Genomic DNA, 27,637 nt, shown 5'->3' with positions numbered 1-27,637 from the left:
TAGTTTTATTAGTTCCAATAACAGGTTGTTAATTCTGATAGGATTTTCTAGAAAATATTTTATCACAAAAAATAGAAAAACCTTTACTTCTTTCCTTATGTCTTTTTATTTCCTTTGTTGGGTTTATTGGAATGGCTAGGGCATTCAGTATGATACAGAGCAAGTAGCAAAAAGAGGCTTTTAGGTTTTTTTCATATTTTAGTGGAAAACAATTCAATTCAGTATGATAATTGAGTAGGATAATTGATTTCCAACATATATCCTTTAATAGTTTGAAAAATTCTTTAATATTTGTAATTTGCTGAGAGTTTCTAATCACAAATGGGTGGTTAAATTTTGTCAAATGTTTACCTGTATCTATGGAAATTATCATAGGATTTTTCTCAACTCTCAAGAATAGTGAATTCTACCAAATGATTTCTGAATATTTTTTAACAGAATTTTTCTGAATTGATTCTCCAATTTTTTAAAAAGATTTTATTTATTTATTCATGAGAGACAGAGAGAGAGAGAGAGAGAGAGAGAGAGAGAGAGAGAGAGACACGCAGAGACACAGGCAGAGGGAGAAGCAGGCTCCATGCAGGGAGCCTGACGTGAGACTCGATCCCAGGTCCCCAGGATCAGGCCCTGGGCTGAAGGCAGTGCTGAACCGCTGAGCCACCCAGGCTGCCCTGATTTCTGATTAAACCAAACTTGAATTTCTGAGATGAATCCTACTTTATTATAATTTATTAACATTTTTAAACACTGCTATATTGACTTGCTACTATTTGGTAAAGAATTTTTACATCTATTTTTATGAGGGATATTGATTTCTAATTCCTTCTTTTGTAAAGACTTTTTCCAGATTTGGTAATAGGATTATACTGGCTTCCAAAAATAATTTGGGAAGGAATCCTTTATATCTCTGGGGAAAAAAATTGTAAAAATTTCCTATTTTTTTTCCTTGACTATTTGACAAAATTCAACCATTTGGGCTTTAAAAGTTCTCTTTATAACCTGTTTTGATATCACATTTCCCTTATAGATATATAAGGATATTCAGATTTTCTATTCTTGTATCATTGTTTATACAGCTATTTTTCAGTATAAAATTTCTATTTCATCTAAATTGTTAAATTGCTGGCATAAAGTTGTTCATATTCTATTATTCTTTTAAAGTCTATAGGATCTGTGTGATAATGCTCCTCCTTCAGTCCCTATATTGGTAATCTGTATATTATCTTTCTCTCTCTCTCTCTCTCTCTCTCTTTTTACTGTACCAGTCATTGCTGCTTTTATCTTTATTATTTTTATCCTTCTACTTATTCTGGGTTTATCTTGTTCTTTTCTTAGCTTTCTAGAGTAGAACCTTAAATGAATGACTTAAGATCTTTCTTCCTTTATAATGTAAATATTTAAAATTATATTTTCAAAAAAATTAAAAAATAAAAAATAAAATTATATTTTCCTCTGAAGACTATCTTTTTAAATTGTCATTCAATCAAGATATTTTCTTATGTCCAAGTGATTCTGCCTTTGATTCATAATTTTGAAGTGTATTTATTGTTCAGATATATACAGCTTTTCTATAGTTTATCACCGATTTCTAATATATTTTGACTATGATAATACATTTTGATCTCATTAACAAAATGAGACAATGTACACCTGAAAAAAAATGTGCATTCCATATTTGTTAGATACGATGTTCTATAAATGTCAATTAGATCAGGGTGAGTTCGCCATATTTTTCATTCTTCTGGATCTCCAATTATTTATTTTTATCTGGTTGCTTTATCAATTGCTGAGAATGCCGTTATAAAACTTCCTACTATGCCTGTGGTACTTACTTTTTGTATTTTCTATATCTCCATACTTAACTTTTCATCTAGGTGTTTTATATTTGCTGAGACAGACTGTATAAAAGTTCCTACTATGTAGTACTGAATAGATTCATCTTTTTTTTTCTTTAAATTCTAACCATTTTTATTTAATTCATGTCATTATTTATTTCTGGTAAATAATGTTTTCCTTATGTTAATCTAACATGAAAATAAGCAGGACCAGCCATCTTATGCTGTTCTCCAACTGTTATTTGTTTCTTAATATTTCAAGTGCTTCCCTTTTAAGCAATATATAACAGAGTCTTGCTCTATAAACCTTTGACTCTTAATAGGAATAGCTGGATGGGGGGTCAGCAAACTTTCTGTTAAAGGACAGATAGTAAATATTCTAGGTTTTGTGAGCCATACTGTTTTCTGGTGCTCCTACTTAATTCTGCATAACAGCAACCTCAGACAAAATGTAAAAAATGGGTTTTCAGCCTGCAGGCTTTAGACTGCTAACTCGTGGTCTAAACACTCCTACTTAAAATCATTAACACATAACATCAGTGGTAAGAATAGCTTACCTCCATTATTTAATTTATTTATATCACAAGTTTTTATTTAAATACTAGTTAGTTAACATACAGGGTAATAATTGGTTTCAGGAGCAGAATTCCTCACACAAGTACTCTCCTTAATACCCATAATCCATTCAGCCCATCCCATTTCCCCCCACCTCACTCCAACTCCCCTCCATTTATCCTCAGTTTGTTCTCTATAGGTAAGTGTTTCTTATGGTTTGCCTCTCTTTTTTTTCCCCCTTCCCCTATGCTCACCTGTTTTGTTTCTTAAATTCCACATACATGTGAAATCATATGGTATTTCCCTTTCTCTGACTTCTTTTGCTTAGCAAAATAGACTCTAGCTTCATCCATGTTGTTGCAAATGGCAAGATTTCATTGCTGTTTCTATCTTCTGTTTTGAAACTCTGTTACCATTTCTTGACTTCTTTAGATAATTTGAATATTTTTTGGTATTCCATTTTAATACATCTGCTGGCTTTGGCCTTAACTCTTTGTATTTCTGCATTTTATTTTCAGTAGTTATTTTAGGAGATTATAATGTATATTGGGAAACAGTTCATAGTCTAGAGTTTACATTGTACCATTTCACATGATATTTGGAAATCTGGCAACCATTACGTCCCTTTAATCCTCCATTAACTAGGCAGGGAGAAGGGGAGAAAGAAAGATGGTATCAGTAAGGAGGCTCTATAAAATATGAAATAATATTGGAACCCACTTAAAAAAAAACACGCCCTAAGAACCGGCTTCATTAGTGGCTTATAACCACTGCTGCAGAGATAAACATATATTTATCAATGCTGACCTGTAGGATCCAATACCTATCTAAAACAATTTTTTTAAACATAATTCAAATAGTATTCAACACTGACAATCTATGTAGAAAGTATATCATAGTCTGCTTAAGGTTAAAGAAACAAGTTAACTTATATAATCAATAATTTGTATAAAACTGGAAGATTGGAATTCATATTAACTTAAAACACCATAGGGACACCTTGATGGCTCAGCAGTTGAGTGTCCGCCTTTGGCTCATGCATGATCCTAAAGTCCTGGAACGGAGTCCCGCATCGAGCAGGGAGCCTACTTCTCCCTCTGCCTATGTCTCTGCCTCTCTCTGTGTCCCTCATGAATAAATAAATAAAATCTTAAAAAAAAATTGTAACACTACAAAATTCAACACATTTGGCCTATACCAACTGAAATGTTATGGGATTAGCAAACTATATTTCTTAAATTGTAAACAGTCCTCTTTTTTTTTTTTAAATATGTGTTGAGCAAAAGAAGTCTGGTTGAAAATTATATTTGATCATGTTAATAGACTCTTCCAGTCTGATAATAAAGTAGTCCTTCAGTGTTTAAACACTTTACATCTGCAACTGATTTCATTCTTTCAGCCAAAAGATGCATTTATGCTGCCACCATTACATTTTCAGAAGAATTTAAATTACAAAACTTGAGAGAGCTTCAAAGCAATACTTATCTAACCATGCTGATCTTGACGGCTCTGTTAAAAATAATTTAGGACACTAAACAGAAGAGAAACCCTTTACAAAATTGATAACAATTGTTCCTAAATCCTATTATTTTAAATTTCCTTTCATAAATCAAATATACTAACCTGAGGATTTGAGCATTTTATTTGAAGTGACTCTAGGTCAACATGGAGACAGACAACAAATGAATGCCTTGTATCAGGTCCTGTAGCAAGTAGTTTTTGAGATGTAACAGCTAGAGTAGAGGTACAACCCATAGGTTCCACTAGGCAAAATGTCACTTGTTTTCCAAAAAGAGTATACATGCTGAAATGATGCAAGCTGATAGTCCAAGGAAAAGCATTACCTGGTAATAAGAACAAAGAGAGTAGTGAAATAGTCCTATAAAAATACAGTTTTTTTTAATACTTTTTTCTTTTATTTATGTATCAAGTACTAATTAATTAATATAAAGTATGAGGTAAAACCATTTTTAATGCAGCTGTAAAGTACTTTGTGAAATCATTTTAAATTTAAGTTCAATTAGCCAACATAAAATGCATCATTAGTTTCAGAAGTAGTTTCAATAATTCACCAGTTGCATGATTTTTAGAAATATACTCAGTATTGAAATACTTATTAACATTTGTTCTTGAGATGCCAACTAATGCAGAATAGGTTCTTATGACAGTTTTGACTTTGCAATTCTACTAGAACTTGTAAGTATATCTATTGCAGACATCTTTGTAAGTAGCTAAATTATTTTTAAGCAAATTGAAAATATACTTATTTTCTAATTAGAAAAGTACTAGTGCCTCACTGGAAATAAATTAGAAAGTATATAAAGAAAAATCAGAACCAGTCCTAAACAAACTAGTAAACATTATACAAGAAGAAAAATCAAAACTTGTCAAAATCCTGCCACTCCTAATAATAACTATTAACTAATATTACCTTCAAGTCTTTTTTTTCCTCCACTGTGTTGGATATGACTATACAGTTAGAAGCAAGTATCACACTGTACTTTTACATTCAGGTTATTTTCCAATGACAGTAAAAATACAAAGTAAATTACAAGCTGCATCATAGTACACACACACACGCACACAGAATATAAGCAATCATTTGAACTATGAATGGTGATATTAAGTAGATGCTACAAGGTAGACTCTTACAAGTTTGAATACTCAAAATGTATGGACCAAATATAGTTCATAAGATTAAAATTAGAATCTTGGAAATTGAGACCAAAATACTAGAATATATCTAGCTACATAGTAGGCCATAATTACTTGACTGGAAACAATGAAAATTGCATAATAGTATGTGGTCAGCACTGTGGTACTCTGCCTGTCTTAAGATTTAAAATATTTGCCCTCAAGAAAGAATGACAAACATTAAATCATCTGTAACTAATTCTAAAATTATTTTAAAAACTACACAAAGTTCCATGCTATTTTACAAAATAAACTCTGCCAAATTTGTCTTAAAATATTCTGGAATGATTTCAGGTTATATATTTAAAACTCGAGATATATATAATTTTTCAAATTTGATGTAATCCAAGAAATGCTAAAAGGTGGGTATGTTGGATGAAGAGCACCAAATTTAAATTTGTTAAATTAAGAATAAAATCCTGATATTAGTACTATCTCCAATGTGTCCCTGCTTCTCCTTTGGAATGAGACCAATAAAGTATAATTCATTTTATCATATTCTAAGACTTAAAGAGAATCTTTTAAAGGAATACATTATATCCATTTATTTAGTCTGCAGATTGTTTTTTAAAAAAGCACACTCTACCTAGAAGCTGAGATCTTAACATATAATGACAAAAATTCCCACAATTAATCATTGTGAAAAAAATGATCAAAACATAGCAAATCATTAGCTGCATATGTATTCCCTTTACATACACGTTCACACAAAATAAAAATACCTTATCTATTTATAGCACTGGGAATATAATGTTCTAGGGACTCTCCAAAATATGTTTAGACATCCGTAGCAGGCCAGAACCACGAACTATTCTGAGACCAGTATTTTATTTTAATTCTAAAGTTCTAATGCTGTAACATGTTTTATTTCAGATAAAACTATTGCTGGCAGAATTTAGAAATTTTCAAAGAATCTAAAGAACAAGAAAAAATGAAAAACAAAACTTATAATATCATTTCTGTGTGAATTTGTGAAAACTCTCTTGACAGAGAAAATGATACCAATAAAATAATGATCATGAAAATGACACACACTGATTTGATTCAGATTTAAAAATTTGAAAGAGCATGAATATGACTGAGCTATGGGGAAAAATAAATATATAAAGGAAACTCAGTAAGATTGTGGGCTTCATGTGTCAAAAATGAGGAAGAGGGCACTGGAGTTCGTCAGGTAATATTAATTGACAACTGAGAGAAATTTTTAAAAGTATACAATGTGGATTTCCTTACATTGTATGACATGTTGCTGACTTTGCACAATACTTAGAAGGAGACGGTAAAAAACTTGTTTTAAAAAACAAAGAAAACAATATATATATTATATACACAATATAATATTGGAGATACTCTCACTTTTTTTTTTTGCTTTCTTAACCTTAATTGTTAACTGTCTTCAGAAATAAACAAAAAAAGTATTTTCTCTTCCTAATTTTTTCCATTATGTCCCACAGCCCAGTATGACTCAGGCACCTTCTTACTTCAAATATGAATTGGTATAACAGAAATATTTTACTATCTACTGTGAGATTAATACTTTGGAGACAGATACACTATATTCTGCAAATATAAACAAGCCCAAACCGCTAACATTGTTTTTCCAAACCACTTAGCACTTAATTGATTAAAGACAGTTAAGGTAAAGGGTTACTTCTAAGTCATGTTAATTTAAGTAATAGGTACTTTCAAGGAATGAGGCATTAAAAATAACATGAATATAACCAATTTTCTGGAAGAGAGAAGCCAAGATGCCTAGAAGAGAGGTAAATGAAAATGAGTAACCTACAGATTTATTTGCCCTGCAAGTGAAATTCTAGATTTGGAACTTTATTATATTAACTCAACACTAAAAAACCCAAATAATTGACAATTAAAAACAAGCAGAGATGGGATGACTGGGTGGTTCAGCAGTTAAGTGTCTGCCTTTGGCTCAGGGTGTGATCCTGGAGTTCTGGGATCAAGACCCACATCGGGCTTCCTGCTTGGAGCCTGCTTCTCCCTCTGTGTCTCTGCTCTCTCTCTCTGCGTCTCTCATGAATAAATAAATAAAATCTAAAAACAACAACAACAATGAGCAGAAGACCTGAACAGATAGTATTCCAAAGAAGACATACAAATGACCAACAGATACGTGAAAAAAATGCTCAATATCACTAATCGTCAGGGAAATGCAAATCAGAAGCACAAATAGATATCACTTCACACCAGTAAGAAAGGCCATTATCTAAAAGACAAGAAATAGTTCATTGGTGGTGAGGATGTGGAGAAAAGGGAACCCTTGTACAATGTTTAGGGGAATGCAAACTGGTGTTGCCACTACAAAAAACGTATGGAGATTCCTAAAGAAAATTAAAAATAGAGTTCACTTATGATAATTCTACTACTAGTTATTTACCCAAAGAAACAAAAAACGCTAATTTGAAAAGATATATAAGCCTCTATATTTACTACAGCATTATTTAAAACAGTCAAGATATTAAAACACACACATTCTAAGAAAAACAAAACAGGGGTGCCTGGGTGGCTCAGTGGTTGAGCATCTGCCTGTGGCTTAGGTTGTGATCCCAGGGTCCTGGAATCGAGTCGCACATCAGGCTCCCCAAAGGGAGTCTGCTTCTCCCTCTGCCTATGTCTCTGCTTCTCTCTGTGTCTCTCATGAATAAATAAATAAAGTCTTAAAAAATAAACTTTTTTTATTTTTCCCCTTCTATTCCCTTTGTACTCCCTTCTCCTCATTATATGTATATGTTGTCATGTTTACATCTTATTAATAATTTTCTAGTGTCTAATTATGGCCATTTCTTTTCCACCTAAAGAGGTCTCTTTAAATTTTCTTTTAAGGCTGGTTTAGTGATGATAAACTCCTTTATCTCTTGTTTCTCTTAGAATCTCTTTATTTCCCCTTCAAATATGAATGATGATCTTGTTAGGTAGAACATGTCTGAACTTAAATGACAATCAAATTAATATAGACTACTATTTACTTAGGATGCTATATAAAGAAACTCATGGTAACAACAAACTTAAAACCTATGAGAGCTACACAAAAGAATGAAGAGAAAGAAAGCCAAAGATAACACAATAGATACTCAGCATTCACAAAGGAAGAGAAGAAGAAACAAAGAACTACAAAACAACCAGAAAATAAAATTTTTAAATGGCAGTAAGTACATACCTACCAATAATTACTTGAAATGTAAATGGCCTAAATGCTTCAAACAAAAGACATAGTGTGACAAAATGGATAAAAAACAATACTTATCTATATGCTGTCAACAAGAGACACACCTCAGTCCTAAGACACATATAGACTAAACGTGAAGGAATGGAAAAACATTCACCATGTTAATGTAAGAAGAAAAAAGCCGAAATAGCAGACAAAAGACTTTTTTTTTTAAGATTTTATTTATTTATTCATGAGAGACACACAGAGAGAGAGAGAGACAGACAGACAGAGAGACAGAGAGGCAGAGACACAGTCAGAGGGAGAAGCAGACTCCATGCAGGGAGCCCGACGTGGGACTTGATCCTGGGTCTCCAGGATCAGGCCCTGGGACTCAATCCTGGGTCTCCAGCATCAGGCCTTGGGCTGAAGGCAGAGCTAAACCACTGAGCCACCGGCGCTGCCCGACAAAAGACTTTAAAACAAAGAGTGTAATAAGAGACAATAAAGGCATTACATAATGATAAAGATATCAAACCAATAAGAGGATATAACAATTTTAACTATATACTGACCCAACACTGGAGCACCTAAATGAATATAGCAAATATTAACAGACATAAGGAGAGAAATTGATGGCTACATTAACACTCCACTTTCATCAATGGACAGATAATCCAGAAGAAAATCATTAAAGAAACAATGTGTTTGAATGACACACTGGACCACATGGACATAACAGATATATACAGAGCATTTCATCCAAAAACAACAGAACACATTCTTTTCAACTGCACATGAAACATTCTCCAAAATCACATACCAGGCCATAAAACATCAATAAATGTAAGAAGACTGAAACGAGAAGGGGAAGCAGGAGACAGATGCACAGTCTTCAGTAACAGTTTTGAGAAGACAGCACTTGACCAGAGCCCATTTGTGGATGGCCCTTTTCATCCCAAACTGCATCTTTACTGCAAAGGGCCTGCACATTTCCATGTGCATTTTGTGAAAGCTTTTTGTATAGATCGGCCCTGTTTTGTTAATATATGTAAACATCACGATTATCAAAATAAACATTCCTTTCAAAATGCTTTTAATAAAAGACTCAAATCATACCACACATCTTTTCTTATAATGATATGAAACTAGAAATAAACTTAATGAAAACAAAACTGCAAAAAACACAAACACATGGAGATGAAACAACATGATATTAAACAACAATGAAACAAAGAAGGAATTAAAAAATGCATGGAGACGAATAAAAATGAAAACACAAAAGGTCCAAACTCCAAAAGAAGAGGCATATATACTGGTAAAGAAGAAGTTAAACTGTTACTGTTTGCAGATGACATGATATACATAGAAAATTCTAAACACTTCACCAAAAAACTATTAGCATAGATTAATTCAGTAAAGTGGCAGGATACAAAATTAATACCTACAAATGGCTGGCATTTTTATACAGTAGTAACAAAGAAAGTGAAAAATTAAAAAATCCACCATTTGCAATTGCACACACACAAAAAAACACCTATGAATAAAAAACCAAGGAGGTGCAAGATCTGTACTCTGAAAACTATAAAATACTGAAGACACTGAAGACAACAAAAATATAAACAAAAATATTCTACACTCATAGATTGGAAGCATTAATATTATTAAAATGTCCATATTACAGGAAGCAATCAGTTCAATCCCTATCAAAATACCAACAGTGTTTTTCACATAATTAGAAAAAAGAATAACGAAATAACTGGAACTACAGAAAATACAAAAAGCCAAAACAATCCTGAGAAAGAATAACAAAGCTTCAGATTTCATAATACTGGATTTCAAGACATGCTACAAAGCTGTAGTTATCAAAAGAGTATGGTACTCACACAAAAATATACACAAATAGCCCAAAAATAAACCCATGCCTATATGGTCAACTAATCTATGATAAAAGAGGCAAGAATATACAATGGGGAAGACAGTAATTTCAATATATGGTGCTGGGAAATTGGACAGCTACATGCAAAAGAAAGAAAGTGGACTACTTTCTAACACCAAACACAAATATAAACCTTAAATGGATTAAAGACCTAAAACCATTAAAACCCTAGAAGAGAGTACAGGCAGTAATTTCTCTGACTTTTGCCATAGCAACTTTTTTCTAGATCTTTCTCTAGAGGCAAGGGAAACAAAAACAAAGTAAATTACACGGACTACATTAAAATAAAAAACTTCTATACGGCAAAGGAAACAATCAACGAAGCTAAAAAGCAACCTACAGAATGGGAGAAGATATTTGCAAATGACATATCCAAAAAAGGGTTAGTATCCAAAATACAGAAAGAATGTATATGACACACACAGAAAATGAATAATTCAATTAAAAGTGGGTGAAAGACATGAATAGACAGTTCTCCAAAGATGACATCCAGATGGCCAAAAGATACATGAAAAGATGCTCAACATCACTCATCATCAGGGAACTGCAAATCAAAGCCACGATGAGATGTCATCTTATACTTGTCAAAATGTGTCAAAAATATAGGAAACAGGTGTTGGCAAGGATGTAGACAAAAAAGGAACCTTCATATGCTGTTCCTTTTGGTAATTACCATTACCAGTGGTAATGCAAACTGGTGCAGCCACTGTGGATAACATTATGGAGGTTCCTCAAAAAACTAAAAACTAAAATACTATATGATCCAATAAGTTCACAATTGGGTATTTATCCAGAGAAAAGAAAACACTAACTCAAAAAGAATATGCTACTCTATGTTTACTGTACCACTATTTATAAGAGGTAAGACATGGAGGCAACCTAAGTGTCCATCAACATATAAATGGATAAAAAAAATGTGGTGTCCACATGCACATGTATGCACACACACACACACACACACACTGTAATATTAGCCATAAAAAAGAATGAGATCATGCATTTGGATATAATGGATGGACATAGAGGGTATTATGATAAGTGAAATAAGTCAAAGAAATAAAAGTGCCATATGATTTCACTCATATTTAAGAAACAAAACAAGGAAACAAAGAAAACAAGACAAATACAGAACAGGCTCTTAAATACAGGGAACTGGTAGTTGCCAGAGAGGAGGGTGGGAGCAGATGACATAGATAAAGGGGATTAAGAACAAATTTTTTTGTGAGGAGTACTGAGTAAAGAACAGAATTGCTGTATCATTATACTGTATCACTGAAACTAGTGTAATAACATTGTTTATGCTTCAATTATAAAAAAAAAAAAGAAATGAAAAACTTAGAGCCCAATACCAGATTCATGGAGGTCTAAGGAAAAATAAGATTATGAACTCATTAATAGAAGACATATCAAGGCACTTGGTTGGATTAGTAGGTTAAGTGACTGACTCTGTTTTAGCTCAGGACATGATCTCAATATCATTAGATCAAGCCCTGCGTACCACTCCACACTCAGCATGAAGTCTGCTTGGGATTCTTTCCCTCTTCCTCTCCCTTCCCCTCAGCCGTTCCGCAACTACTGTGTGCACTCTGTCTCTGTCTCTATCTCTCTCAAATAAGTAAATCATAGATTTTTTTTTAAATGGAGGACATATCAATAGAAATGATCCAACATGAAAAAAAATGAAAAATGAACAAAAACTTAAGAGACCTGAAAAACATCAAGCATACTGATAAAAATGTAACACAAGACAGAAGGAGAGAACAGAGGAAAGAACAGAGAAAAGAACAGAAAAATATTTGAAGAAACAATGGTTGAAGAATCCTAAAATTGATTAATAGTGTTAACAATAACATCCAAATAGCTCAACCAAGCCCAAAGAGGATGAATACTAACACATGAGATTCAATATAGAGAATATTAATATCAATTAAATTACTCTAATTAATTAACATTAATTAGATTGATATATTCATCTCTTTAACATAGAGAAATCGGTGAAAACTAAACAACCAGAGAAATTCCTGAAAGCGGAAAAAAAAACCATTACATATAGTAGAAAATCAACACGATTAAAAGCTGACTTTTATGTAAAATAATGGAAATCAGAAGGCAGCACTATCAACATATCCAAATTATGGAAAGAGCCCAAATGTCCATGGACTGATGAATGGATAAAGAAGATGTATGTATGTATGTATGTATGTATGCATGTATACATACATAATGAGATACTACTCAGTCATCAAAAAGAATGAAATTTTGCCATTTGCAACAACAAGAATAGAGCTAGAAAGTATTATGCTATGTGAAATAAGTCAGAGAAAGACAAATACCATATGATTTCATTCATATGTGGAATTTTTTTTTCACATGTGGAATTTAAGAAGCAAAACAAATAATCATGTAAGATACAGAGGCAAAGCAAGTAACAGACTCTTAACTATAGAGAATACACTGATGGTTGGGGTGGTGGGGAGGTTGAGTTAAATAGGTGATAGGGATTAAGGAGTATACTATTATGCTAAGCACAGAGTGTTGTGTGTTGAATCACTAAATTCTACACCTGAAACTAATATTACACTGTATGTTAACTGGAATTTAAATAAAAACTTAAAAAAAAAAAAGGACCTAAGTGGGGAAAAAAAGAAGGTAGTGAAAAATCATATTCAAATACAATAAAGAAAATAATAAATTGTCAAGGCAAAAACCCTATATCCAGAAAAGTTATATTCCAAATATTAAGATGAAATAAAAACAATCTCAGATAAATAAGATAAATAAGGGCTAAGAGAACTCATCACTAGCAAAGTGCCGTATGAGAAATACTTAAGAATACTTAAGTAAGTCCATCAGGTATTAATTCAAACCCATAGCAAAAAATGAAAAGAACTAGATATGACCAACATGTGGGTTAATATGAAAGCCTATAAATGTATTATTTCCCATTTCTCCTTAGTTTTTTAAAAGGCAATTGATTATATACAGAGCAATAAATAAAACACCACTGGTGGGTTAGGATTCATGGAAATGCAATCTGTGTGAACAGAATGAGGCAGAAAATAGAAATATGTTAGAACAAATTTTCTATAATTCACAAAAATTAAGTTAAAATATGAGTTAGAGTGTGATAAATACAGATGCATAACATAATCCCTAGAGTCACCACTGAAAAAGTACACAGTAAAAAAACTGATGGAGAAAATAAAATAGTACACTAAAATACACATTTAAAATAGAGGAGGGGGGATCCCTGGGTGGCTCAGCGGTTTAGCACCTGCCTTCGGCCCAGGGCGTGATCCTGGAGTCCCGAGATCGAGTCCCGCATCAGGCTCCCTGCATGGAGTCTGCTTCTCCCTCTGCCTGTGTCTCTGCCTCTCTCTGTGTTTCTCATGAATAAATAAATAAAATCGTTAAAAATAAATAAAAATAAAAATAAAATAGAGGAAGTAGTAAAAGAAGGTCAGGGAAACAAAGTAAAAATAAACAGACAACAAAAAGCAATGACCAATTTAAATATTTATTTATTTATTTATTTTGATAGAGAAAGAGAGACAGAGGGACAAGCAGATGAAATGGTTCATAGAAATTAGAAAGATATACAGAAATTTTCAGAGAATCTACATTAAAAACAACCAGAACAAACAGGTTCGGTAAAATCCCAGGATATAAGGGAAATATACAAAATTATACTTCTATATGAAAATAAGAATATGATTCTATTCACAGCAAGTTCAAATAAATTCATTTTTAAAACTTAACAAAGGAACACAAAGCATGTGAGACACAGAAATCTGCAAATTGCTGAATAAAATTGAAGATATAAAAGGAGAAATATTCTATGATCATAGATTGAAGGTCTCAATATTGTCAAGATGGCAAATATCACTGATACTTTATTTATAAATTAAATGCAATTCCTATCAAAGGCTCTACAGACTTTTTGTAGAAACCCATAAACTAATGTTCAAATTTGCATAAGAATGCAAAGAACCTAAAATAGACAAAATAATTTCAAATAAAAAAAGTTGGATGATTTATATTACATAATTTTAGAGATAATATAAGACCACAGTAATCAACATTGCGGGGTACAAGCACAAAGATAGCGTATAGAACAATGGAATGAAATTGAGAGTCCAGGAAAAAAAAAAACAACTTAGATTTATGGTTGACTGATTTTTCAGCAAAGATGCCAAGATAATTCCATAAACACTATCGTGTTTTGAACAAATGGTGTGGGGAAAATTAAATATTCATATACAATAAAATGAATTTAAGGCGCTTAACTCTTACTACACCGTATACAAAACAATACATCAAAATGGACCACATATGAAATTGTAAGATCTAAAACTAAGATACCAAAAGCACAATTAATAAAGAAGATTAACAAAGGATTTTTTTTATCAAATTCTAAAATTTATGTTTTAAAATTTACTATTATGAAAATGTAAATGAAACTATGGAAACAGTGCAAGTGTCCATCAATTGATGAATGGATAATGAAGATGGGATATACATACACAATGGACTATAACTGTCATAAAAAAGGAACGAAATCTTGCCATTTACAAAGACATGAAAAGAGCTAGAGGGTATTATGCTAAGCAACATGAGTCAGTCAGACAAATATCATATGATTTCACTCATATGCAGAATTTAAAAGGAAAATGCAAATAAAACACCCAACCTACAAGAAAATATTAGCAAACAATATACCTGAGAAAGGACATGCATCTAGAACATATAAGAACCCTTACAACTCAAAAATAAGAGGATAACTCAAAAACTGACAAATAATTTAAATATACATTTCACTAAGCAAATATACAGTTGTATATGAAAAAACAGTCAATATCATTAGTCATTACAGAAATGAAAACCCAGTAAAGTACCCCATACTTTCTTAGAATGGCAAGAATACCACATGCTGGCAAAGGTATGTTAGAAGAAAACCCTAATACTAATGTTAATAGTGGAATGTAATATGGTATTATCACTTCTGAAGTGTCTGGCAATTTCCTGAAATGTTCAACAAAAGCAAAAATCCAGTAATTCCACTCCAAAGACTCTATCCATGATAAATTATAACATTTGTCCATATAACAAGTACCCCAATGTTCATACCAGCATTAATCATAATAGTCAAAAACTGGCAACAATGCAACTGAATATCAACTGCTGAATTAATAAAGAGTGGTATGATCACAAAATAAATGTTTCTCAGCAATACAAACTACTAATCCATGCTACATCATGAATGGACTTTAAAAATATTATACTAAATGAAAAAATCCACTGTACCCTGAGTACACTGAGATCTATGTATATAAAGTACTAAGAAAGATGCAGAAGACCACATTTGGTATGATTCCATTATGAGAAATGGCAAGTTTATGGAGACAGAAATCAGATCAGTGGTGCTTAGGGCTGGAAAGTATAAAACAGGAATTAATCGCAAAATGGACATAAAGAAAATTTGAGGTGATAGAAATGTTCCAAAAATGTATTGTGGTGATGTTTGCCTATCTTTACAAATACACTAAAAATCACTGAACTGTACTCGTACAATGAGTCAGTGTCATGAATGTAAACTGTACTTCAAAAAAGGCATTAAAAAAAAAAAGGCATTTAAAGATGTAAGAACAGTAGTGTAGAAAACAGCCCAGCACAACATATCAGTGGGTAAGTAGAGCTACTGTTAAGTCCTCATATACCTTCAACCCTCTGTGTGGCAAACTTTGGTCACTAAAGATTGTTTCTGATGTTCTCCTGATAACTTGACTTTCTTCCTTGTAACCTGAGAAAATATGGTTTACAGAAAGGAGGAAGTTCACATTTACTAAACGCTAAGAGTTAAGGCAGATTTTTAAAAATCCTCTTACTTTTATTTTTTTTTAATTTTTTTTTATTTATTTATGATAGTCACACACAGAGAAAGAGAGAGAGAGAGGCAGAGACATAGGCAGAGGGAGAAGCAGGCTCCATGCACCGGGAGCCTGATGTGGGATTCGATCCCGGGTCTCCAGGATCATGCCCTGGGCCAAAGGCAGGCTCTAAAACCGCTGCGCCACCCAGGGATCCCAAAATCCTCTTACTTTTAGATGGGAATGGATTTAAAACATTTTAAGCCCATGTGAAATGTGCATGACAGTACAGTAAAAAAATAAAAACCCCAATGCTGGTAAGTTTGTATTGTTTGTATATAATTATCACACAAAATAGAAAGAATAAACAAACACTAGGAAGAAATACAAAACTAAACTGTTAATAGTGATTATAACCAAAGTGACTTTTTTTCATCTGTATATTCTTACTTAAAAAAGTTCCTTTAATGAAGACATTATGCTAAGTATATAAGTATGTACTTAAGTACACAAGTCAGAGAGAGGAAGACAAATACTAGTTATCACTTGCATATGCAATCTAAATAAGCTGAACTCACAGAATATAGAGTAGAATGGTGGTTGCCAAGGGCTGGGTGGGGGGCAGTACTGGGGGAGATGATGTTAATTACAAACTTAACAACGAGAAGTTCTGGAGGCCTAATGCACAACTTAATGATTGTGGTCAATAATACTATATTATACGTTTCAAAGTTAAGAGACTAGGTATTAAACCTTTTCACCACAAAAGAGGAACAATAATTAGGTGACCTACAGAAGTGTTAGCTGACACCTCAATGGTAATCATACTGCAATTATGTAAATGTAGCAAATCAACATGTTATATAGCTAAACTTACACAATGCTACATGTAATTAATATCCCAATTTTTAAAAAGTCCTTTAATAATAATATGTTACCTTGGTATCATTTAAAAACCACATTTTTATGCTCTTAAGTCAATATAAGTTATACACTTTATTTTAAAGGAAAAACAGGACACATTGGATCTGCCACATTAGTTTTGTTTTTAAAATAAGTTTGTTTTTGTGTGTGTGTGTGTGGCCGGGGTGGGGGGTGTTGGAAAATACAAAACTGATTGATATGGAATAAATAAAGTTCATTCTCAAGCCTTTAAAGAGTCACAGAACCCACAGTTAAACAAATGATGTAGCAGGATGGATTGAGCCATTGAAAAGATAACAATGTATATAACAATTATGTTAACTACACTTAGGTATTTTAACAGCTTAACTTCATTTGTAATACATACACGATGATCTCTAAGGGATTTATTTAACAGCACCAACATCAAGAACAAATCTTAAAACTCTTTTCTGAGCCACTTCTTTTCCTCAAGGTATTTCATTTACATATGGATTAAAGACTAAAGTCACAGACACTGAGTAAAACTGGAAAAAAAAACTATAGTACATCACCATCATTCAGAACAAGTAGAAATTAAACTTATCAAAGTAAGATATGAAAAATTAAAAGTGGAATAATATAAACCAGTATGATGAAAAAAATTACATGGCAAAATAGCCTTTCTGTTTTTCATAGATGTTCAAGAATTTTAACATCAGTTTCTATGAAAATTCACTAAATCCAACAATAGCAAAGTTTTAATTTATAAATGATCTCAATATTCCATTTCTGTCAAAATATTTTATTAAAGTTGCAGGCAACTCTTTCAAAGAAGAAAAAACAAACCTCTGCTAGGCATACTGTAGAAACCCATCTGCTCAGAGGTGTGAGCTGGATGTAGCAAATTACATCTGCAAGCCTCACTGCAAATACTTGCTAATGAAACTCAAGATGTTGATTTTGACCCAAACACCCTCCACAGATTGGATCTGACTATATTAGAGATCATCTCTAATCTAATGCCCTTCCATGGCAACTGAAATCAGATGACACATTTCAACAAACAGTTCCTTATTTTGAACTTTAGAAGTCCAAATTCAGTACAGAATAAACCTGAAGTCTATGAGAACCTTTCTTGTTCAACCTATTGATCATTTGTAAATTTTTTCACTTTTTAAGTCATAATGATGAATTTTTTCAATTATTTATGAACTTGAAGACAAGTCAAATGTTGACCTTTTCACTTTCAAAGTTCTTTTTTTATAGTAACCAAAAACTTTTTTATATTAACCAAAAACTTTTTGCTGAATAGCATACTCTATAATTAGAGAGCCCTGTTTTGTGCCAGTCATCATGCTAGATGATAGGAATAACACAGTGAATGAGATAGATATGCTTCTTGTCCTTTCCATCATAGTAGGGAAATCAGGTCTGAATGAAAATAATTAAAATTGGGATAGGACTATTAGGAGTGGTGAGTCAAAAGCAGTAAGAGCACAGAACAGAAGGACCTGGCAAGTGAAGTACATGGAAGCCTGAAAAAAGAATGCGAGAGAAGAGATGAAGAAGGAAGTAGTCATATATGTAGCATCTGCTAATGCCCTGCAATAGTACAGAGATAAACTTGTTCAAAGAACACAGAAAAGGATACTGAGGCTGGGGCTGGGCAGTAGCTAGCAGTGGGGAGAGTGGCCTATTTTTCTCTATGGAAGTACTGGGTTTGAATTTCCTTTCTAAATCATAGGGTGGTTATGTTTCACAACATATATACACAAACACTGCAACATATTAAAATATTTCCATCAAAATAAAAGCTCTTAAGCACAAAACCTTAGTTACATAGGAAACTGTTCTTTGTTGTTCATCTCATATTTTTTTAAAAGATTTTTATTTATTTATTAATGAGACACACAGAGAGAGGCATAGACACAGGCAGAGGGAGAAGCAGGCTCCATGCAGGGACCCTGATGTGGGACTCAATCCTGGGTCTCCGGGATCATCATGTCCTTGGCCAAAGGCAGGCGACAAACCACTGAGCCACCCAGGCTGCCCATTCCATCATAAATTTAGTTTTAATTGAGATCTAGAATTCACAAGGATAACCAAGCAAAACCAAAGAGCAAGAAAAAATTTAACAGGTGTTGTGAGGACAAGAAAATAAAAATAAAGTTTTAATTTAAAACATGGTGTTCAAAAAAAAAATAATAAAAAAAAAAAAACATGGTGTTCATAACCACCGGAGTCAAATGGTGAGATTAACCTCAAAATTTTAACTAAAACTCAGTCGCTTTCTATAACAGACTAAAGGAGGAGTCATTAAGTACCTTTTTGTTTAAATTATCCTGACTTGATTTCTGTCCCTTGAAAACTAAAAACATCAAGGCAAATGAGTCATTAAGTACCTTTTTTGTTTAAATTATCCTGACTTGATTTCTGTCCCTTGAAAACTAAAAACATCAAGGCATATATACATCTAATTACCACCCTCGCTCTTCTTTCTCAAATAACATAAAAAACACTGTAGATTTGTTATATCAATTCTTCATGAGTTCAAGATGGCAACATAGGAATATCCTGAACTCATCTTTTTCCATGGACACAACTTAAAACTATATATGGCATTGTTTTCCTCTAAAAAGGACCTGAGAACTAGATGAGCAGCACCTTCTCACAAAAGACAAAGGAAAACATGTAGAAAGATGTAAGAGGCAGACACAGCCTTGTCCCATAAACCACCCCAAATGAGGCACAAGTGGGAGGGATCCTACAAAAACAGAACACCCCATGGAAAAGTTAAAGATTGTGTCCCACAGTAGTAATCTTGACCTTTTAGATGGAAAGGGGACAGGAACAGTAAAGACAAGGTCTAAATTGTCTAGTTTTTAAAATCAATAAAGATTAAGACCAGGTGAATCACAGTACATTAGGAAATAAAGATCTGTTCTTAATGGGCTTGCCCACAAACCTATTTGCCCTATGATCTATCACATAAGCAAGAAATAAAAAGCACCTAGACCATATGAGAGGGAGACTCATTTACTAATATAAAAGTGGCTACCAGAGAGCTAGAAATCTGCAAGGAAAATAAATTAATTAATTTAAAAATTAATTAATTAACCTGCAAGGATTTAACAGTGGACAGAAGTGCTGTCAACAGCCATTTTTGCAATCTCATCCTATCTTGTTAGTGAAGGAGTCAACAAGTACCATTTTAGATGGATCCCTTCTAGGTTGCTGGCACCCATAGGTGGGTGTGGTCTGCCTAACACTCACCATGAACAAGCTGGGTGAGCCTCGTGCCCTTCCCATTCCCATGTAGCACCCAAAGTGTAAAAAAAGCCAGATAAACACCCAAGCCACACCCAACCCACCAAGAGAACAAGCCACAACCAAGACGGGCAAGTGGCTGGAAGCCCACTCTCTACATGCAGGAGTTAAGATACAACAGGCCAAGTAAGTACCCAGCGCTCTACCTTTCACACATAGCAGCTGTAGCCCTATGAAAACCAGTGGATGAACAGCCCACAGGAGGGATGCCCACAGCATGCCTAGCTCTCGTAGACACAGGAGATAGAGCTTCTGGGACACACAAAACAGCTCCTATACAAGACTACTGCTTCAAGGCTGAGGGAGGTAGCCTCTTCATCTAATACAGACAGAGAAGCAAAATGATAGACAGAGGAATGTATTCCAAACCAAAGAACAAGGCAAATAAGCAGAAAAAGATCTAAATGAATGGAGAGATGTAACCTACCAGATGGTGTTCAAAGTAATGGTCATATCTGAGTAATGGAGGAACACAACAAAAACTTCAACAAAGAGAAGATAAGAAAACATGAAACAGATATTAAAATTGAACTTATAAGTACACTAGAGGGGTCCAAAAGCAGAATGGATGAAACAGAAGCATGATCAGTGAGCCAGAATACAAAGGAATGGAAAACACAAAGACAAAGCATAAAAATAAAACAAGAATGAAAGAAGTGAGGAGATCTTAAGGGACCTCTGGGACAACATCAAGTGGAGTAACATTCTCATTATCCAGGACCCAGAAAGAGATGAGAGAGAAAAATCAAGAAAAAGTCAAGAAGAGTCAAGAAAAATTATTTGAAGAAAGAATGGCTAAAAACATCCATAATCTGGGGAAGGAAGGAAACAGACATCCAGGTCCAGTAAGATCAGAGAGGTCCGAAATAAGACAAACCCCAAGAGAAACACACCAAGCACATTTTAATTAAAATGGTAAAAGGTATGGGTGCCTGTGAGGCTCAGTCAGTTGGACATTTGACTCTACTCTTGATTTCAGCTGAGGTCACGATCTCAAAGTCAAGGGATTGAGCCCTGCATCTGGCTCCACTCTTGGCAGGGAGAATATTGGAAATGCTCTCTCTCCTTCTCCCTCTGTCCTTCCCCCTGCTCATACTCTCTCTCAAATAAATCTCTTTCTTAAAAAGTAATAAATGGTAAAAGATAAACAGAAAATAGTAAAAGTAACAAGAAAAAACTAACACATTACATACAGAGAAAACCCCTTAGGCAGTTAGCAGATATTTTGGCAGAAACTTTATAGGCCAGCAAAAAGTGGCATGACTTACTTACTTACTTACTTATTTATTTATTTAAAAAGATTTTATTTATTTATTCAAGAGACACACACACAGAGAGAGAGGCAGAGACACAGGTAGAGAGAGAAGTAGGCTCCATGCAGGGAGCCTGACGTGAGACTCGATCCCGGGTCTCCAGGATCACGCCCTGGGCTGAAGGCAGCACTAAACCACTGAGCCACCCGGGCTGCCAGGCATGACACATTTAAATCACTAAAAGGAAAAACTGGCCAACCAAGAATTCTCTAACCAGACGTTATCATTCAGAGAGATTAAGAATTTTCCAAACAAGCAAAAGGGAGTTTACTCCTAAACAGCTTTATAAGAAATGTTAAAAAGATAAATTTAACCCTAAAAATAAAATGTGCTGTTTAATAAGAAAAAATAGTACACACAAAAGTAAAAATCTTCTAATAAAAAGCAAATACATAATAAAAGTAGTGGAGATACCAAGTATGAAGAGTAAAAGACAAAAGTAGTAAAATTAAGTAAAAATATGATAATTAAGTTTAGGGATACATAAAATAAAGTGATATAAAATGTATATTCGAAAATATAAAACATAAGATGGAGGAAAGTAAAAATATAAAGCTTTGGAACGTATTCAAAATTAATTACTATCAACTTAAACAGACAGTTACATAAATAAAAAATACATGTAAATCTCATGGTAACTGCAAAGAAAAAACTTACAGTAAATACACAAAAGAAAAAAAGAAGTAAATCCAAATTTAACACTAATAGAAAACTGAAACATAAGAGAGAAAGAGAAGAAGAAAAGAATGGAGAGGAACTACAAAAGAAGTCAGGAAACAATAAACAAAATGGCAATAAGTATATACCTATGAATAATTACTTTAAAGGAACTCAACTCCCCCATCAAAAGACACAGAATGGCTGAATGAATTAAAAAACAAAACCCACATATAAGCTGCCTACAGGAGACTCACTTCAAATCTAAAGATACACACAAACTCAAAGTGAGAGAATGGAAAAGGATATGCCATGTAAACAGTAATGAAAAGAAACTGGGGAGAGCATTACATGATGATGAGTCAATCCAACAAGAGCATGAAACATTAAAAATATTTACACAGCCAATATAGAAGCACCTAAATACATAGAGGAAATACTAAAAGAAGTAAAGATAGAAATAGCAGTTTAAGAATAGTAGGAGACAAAAAAAAAAAAAAAGGAATAGTAGGAGACATTAATACTCTACTTATATCAATGAAGAGATAACCCAGGCAAAAAATCAGCAAGGCAACACTGACCTTAAAGGATACATTAGAACAGATAGACTAAAAGACATATATAGAAAACATTCTACCCAAAAGCAGAAGCAGTATACTCCCTTTCAACTACACATGGAACATTCTCCAGGACAGAATGCATTAGTCTATATAAAGCAAGTCTTAATAAACTCAAAAAGACTAAAATTACATCAAGTATCTTTTCCAACCACAAAGGTATAAAACTAGAAATTGGTTACAAGAAAAAATATGGATATAGCACAAACACATGGCGACTAAACATGCTATTAGACAACCCAATAAGTCAATGAAGAAATCAAAGAGAATGGCAAAAAATACCTTAAGAATATGAACACAGTAACATGAATTTCTAAAATCTTTGGGCTGTAACAATTCTTCTTCTGTATTTATCTGAAGGAAATAAAAATGCTAATTCTAAAAGATCTATGTACCTCTTTGTTATTCACAGCATTAGTCACAATAGCAAAGATATAAAAGCAACCTAAGTGTTTAATGATAGATGAATGGAAAAGAAAATGTGGTGTGTGTGTGTGTGTGTGTGTGTGTGTGTGTGTGTGTGTGTGTGTAATGGAATATTACTAGGATAAATGAAAAACAGGCATATCTTGCCATTGCAGCATCATATATGGACCTACAGGGTAGTATGCTAAATGAAATAAGTCAGTCCAAGAAAGACAAATATATGATTTCACTTATATAGAGAATCTAAAAATGGAGAAAATAAAATAAAACAGAAGACTCAACACAGAAAAACAAACTAGTGATTACCAAAAGGAGAAGAGTAGGGAGAGGGGTGAAATAGTGAAGAGGATTAAGAGGTACAAAATTCCTCTTATAAATGAATTTCAAGTCATGGGGATGTAATATATAGTACAGACAATAATATTGTAATAGCTTTGTATGGTGACTGATGGTAGTTAGACCAGTGGTCTCTTTTAATGTATAAAAAATATCAAATCACTATCAAATAGCTAAAACTAGTATTATATTGTATGTCAAATACATTTCAATAAAAAAAAATCTTCATTTTCTGTTTAGTCCTTAAGCCACCATAATCTGAACTGCATTAATACCAGTCCTCTGAAAATGTGTGATAAGAGAAACCAATCACCTAAATTGTCAAATCCCTTTCAAATCTTCTAGCCCTTATCTTATTGAACAGCTCTGCCATATTTAAAATGATTTAATCATTTGTCTTCCATGATAGTACTACATCATGGTTTTTCCTCATCTTACCTTTTGAGATTCTCTCCTTCTCCCTCTGCTCCTCCCTCCCCTCTAAAAACAAAACAAACAAACAAAGCCAAGAAGATAAAAATTAAAGAATAAACTATTTGAATCTTATAAAATCTTATAAAAACTATTTCAGAGTTATTTTTTTTTAAATATTTATTTATTTATTTATGATAGTCACATACAGAGAGAGGGACAGAGACATAGGCAGAGGGAGAAGCAGGCTCCATGCACCGGGAGCCCGATGCGGGATTCGATCCCGGGTCTCCAGGATCGAGCCCTGGGCCAAAGGCAGGCGCCAAACCACTGCGCCACCCAGGGATCCCCTATTTCAGAGTTAAAACAAAAAACAGGAAGCAATCCCAGGCTCATTTTATGAGGCTAGATATACGAGAGCTGTTGTGATAAATAAAGAACTGCCAATAACCAAAAGCAAGTATCAAATAATGGATATATCCAATATGCTGGAAAAAGAATCCTTGCATCAAGACAAACATTACATAAGAAAAGCTCTAAAGAAGTTCCTTCTAACAGAATTCTATGATTTTATGATAATGATATTCATATTATTAAATACCAACATTCATTTCTGGTCGTAAAATCATTCCTACTTCTGACAAACCTAAGAAAACTACATTTCAATAGAAATTTGAATACAGAGAAAGGGAGAGAGAAATTAACATCAAGTCGAAGTCAAAACCTGCACAGACTGACTTTGCTTTTCAATAATAGTATGTGTAGAATCTGAATGATATCAGCATTCATGTACTTATATCCTAATAATACGAACAAGGTGTGGAACTGCTAAGCATTGTAACAAATTTGAACCCTGTTATTAAAATACAGATTCACATTATTTACTTTGTGACTAAAAACTTTTCCAGGTTCACATCTTGTTTGAGATAAATATGTTAAAGTTCAAAAGGGCATGAATTTGCAGCTGAAAACTCTGCAGTATCAGAAATAAAGTATTTCTAAAGAGTCATGTCTTCAATCATCACACAATTATCTACTTTAACAAATGAGTAATCCAGGAATATATTGTGCTTGATGTAAATAATATATGTCTCTTTTAACAAATCAAGTAGCTTAAACTAAGATCTATTTATCATTCTTAGTTCAGTCTAATGCAAACATCCAAAACCAACTTCTTCTCAATGTGTCTATGCTTCACATTTTAGTGATTATTCTGTATTGCACGTGATCTTTTGTAGTCTCCATTTATACATACATCAATATGATTAAAAGGTGTGGGTGTCAATAAAAAGACTGTATCAGTTCATACACGGTGTACACGTTTCCTTTTTAGGTTCTACTTTGTTGATCACTTAATTCATTTTCATGTGGATCTTTTGCTGAGAAGACTAATTTACATAAGCACTGACATATTACAAAAACAAGAGTTAAAATATTATTATAAAATATAACAATCATAGGAAGAATTTTTTTAAATGTACCTTCTTCAAGGATGGGTCGTGGAATGACAAATGGAATCTCCTGCAGAGGTTCCATATACTTGTGGCCAGCACTAATAATCTTTATCTGTGGCAAACAGAGGACCAGCATTCCTGGCATGCTAGTTTGTCCATGGTACCAACTTCTTACTGTTCCAGGAATGTCACCAGATACAATTGTACTTGGGGAAGGCAGGCTATCATTTGGAACAAACACACAACAAGACTGTACTTCAAGCTACGAAAAAAAAAAAGAGCAAAATTAAAATACTGGGAACAGACTTTACGCCTAAACACCTAATATCTTAATGAATAAACAGGCAAGCCAAAAAAAGAAATGGGCCATATTCATGCCTATATGAGTAACTTTTACCAAGGAACACAATAAACACTTAAAAAGATGTTTCTTGCTATAAATTTGATCAAAAAGGCGCAGTGACATGAGATGAAAACATATCTGCCTTTCCACAGTTCTTTCCAAGAAACATGACTAAATTAGAAAATGTGTTGGCAAAAAAGGTGAGAAAATCCTCCTTCTTTTGCACTTCATTAGATTTTTGTTAACACCAGCTAAGGCCTTAGAGCTGACTAGCATTATATTGTACTCACTTAAAAGACACACATATACACAGAGCTATTTCTATATGAATTTAGCCTTTTTTTTTTTAACTTCACAGACTAAAATATAAGAAAAATGTTTAAAATGTTCAGATTTTATCTCCAGACACACATTAAAATGTATCACATACTCTTTTTAATACATGTATACCAAGATTCAAGTGTGTATGTGTATCACATTTTATATATAAATATACATGGTAAATGAAGAAAATTGAGAACACTTAAAAATCAGAACATTATTCCTTGTGTCTCTCATATCTCAAGTTATTATTTAAATTTTGACTTCATGTGTAATTTTTATGGTCTCTTATCTCCAGCTGGTGACTCAGAGTTAAAATAAAATGAAGCAAGCCCAAATCAGAAATTAAATTTGGAATGAGTTCTTAATTCAAAAGCAATGTATGTTAGATTCTTTTAGTCATGGTTGGTTCTTACTAAGTAATATTTTGTACCTGGTTCACCAATTGCCCGAACAGTCTAGCATAAATTATTCTTAAGAAAATAAAAAATACCTGTTAATTTTTAAATAAAATATTTGGCATATAAAGATATTATCTGAAGGTATAACAAAAAGTAAAATTTGTTTCATAAATGCTTGGATATTCTATCAATGAAAGATAAAAAAGGTAACTAAAGAATACAGTAATATACCTTCAGTGGGGTTAATACAGTCCTTAGTGAGGGGATGATATATAGCAGGTCCTTAATATGATAAATAATTTGGCAGCCTTATAAATAAGCTAGCATATTCATCTTTGCTTTAACATTTCTGTGCATAGAACACACTGACAAATTCAGTGAAGAAAAATATAAGTCAAAGTTTGCAAAATAAATACACTGGTTCATGAAGTATGATCATTTCTTATGAGTTTCTTAGTTCTAGAATTTTATCTTGCAACTTAATTTAAGTGTGTATATGTTAAGTAGCCCATTGATTTAAGATTACATTTTAAAATTCTGAAATAGAAGTATATATTGTCTCAGTTCTTATGAGTTTCTTAGTTCTAGAATTTTATCTTGCAACTTAATTTAAGTGTGTATACGTTAAGTAGCCCATTGATTTAAGATTACATTTTAAAATTCTGAAATAGAAGTATATATTGTCTCAGATGTATTACATTTACCCTTTTAAAATTTAACATAATTACTTATCTTCAAGCAATATGGTTTACTAAGAACATATTCTCCCTTATTTATTTATTATTTATTTATTTGAGAGAGAGAGAGAGAGAGAGAGAGAGAGAGAGAGAGAGAGAGGCAGAGACATAGGCAGAGGGAGAAGCAGGCTCCATGCACCAGGAGCCCGACGTGGGATTCGATCCGGGGTCCCCAGGATCGCGCCCTGACCCAAAGGCAGGCGCCAAACTGCTGCGCCCCCCAGGGATCCCTCATATTTATTATGGTTACAGTGTAAAACTAAAAAGAGTCAGTATTTAACACTTCATGTAGCTATTGATGCTTTATTAAAAAATGTTTTCGGGGATCCCTGGGTGGCTCAGAGGCTTAGCTCCTG

At 33.2% G+C, this 27,637-nt stretch overlaps 1 protein-coding gene across 9 annotated transcripts in view; it reads right to left on the bottom strand.

The window, feature by feature from the left end:
- The window catches only part of VPS13B (vacuolar protein sorting 13 homolog B), a 748,802-nt gene that overhangs the window by 354,307 nt on the left and 366,858 nt on the right, over window positions 1–27,637 (bottom strand). For all 9 annotated transcript variants that reach the window (XM_055303543.1, XM_055303538.1, XM_055303542.1 and 6 more), the window contains 2 exons: window positions 25,507–25,741; window positions 4,014–4,234 (listed from right to left, as the gene is read on the bottom strand). In XM_055303543.1, coding sequence (XP_055159518.1) covers window positions 4,014–4,234; window positions 25,507–25,741 — 456 coding nt within the window. The remainder of the gene's footprint in view (window positions 1–4,013; window positions 4,235–25,506; window positions 25,742–27,637) is intronic.

This window comes from Nyctereutes procyonoides, unplaced genomic scaffold (genome assembly GCF_905146905.1).
Source record: "Nyctereutes procyonoides isolate TBG_1078 unplaced genomic scaffold, NYPRO_anot_genome, whole genome shotgun sequence".
NCBI lineage: Eukaryota > Metazoa > Chordata > Mammalia > Carnivora > Canidae > Nyctereutes > Nyctereutes procyonoides.
This window is presented reverse-complemented; position numbering and strand designations above follow the sequence as displayed.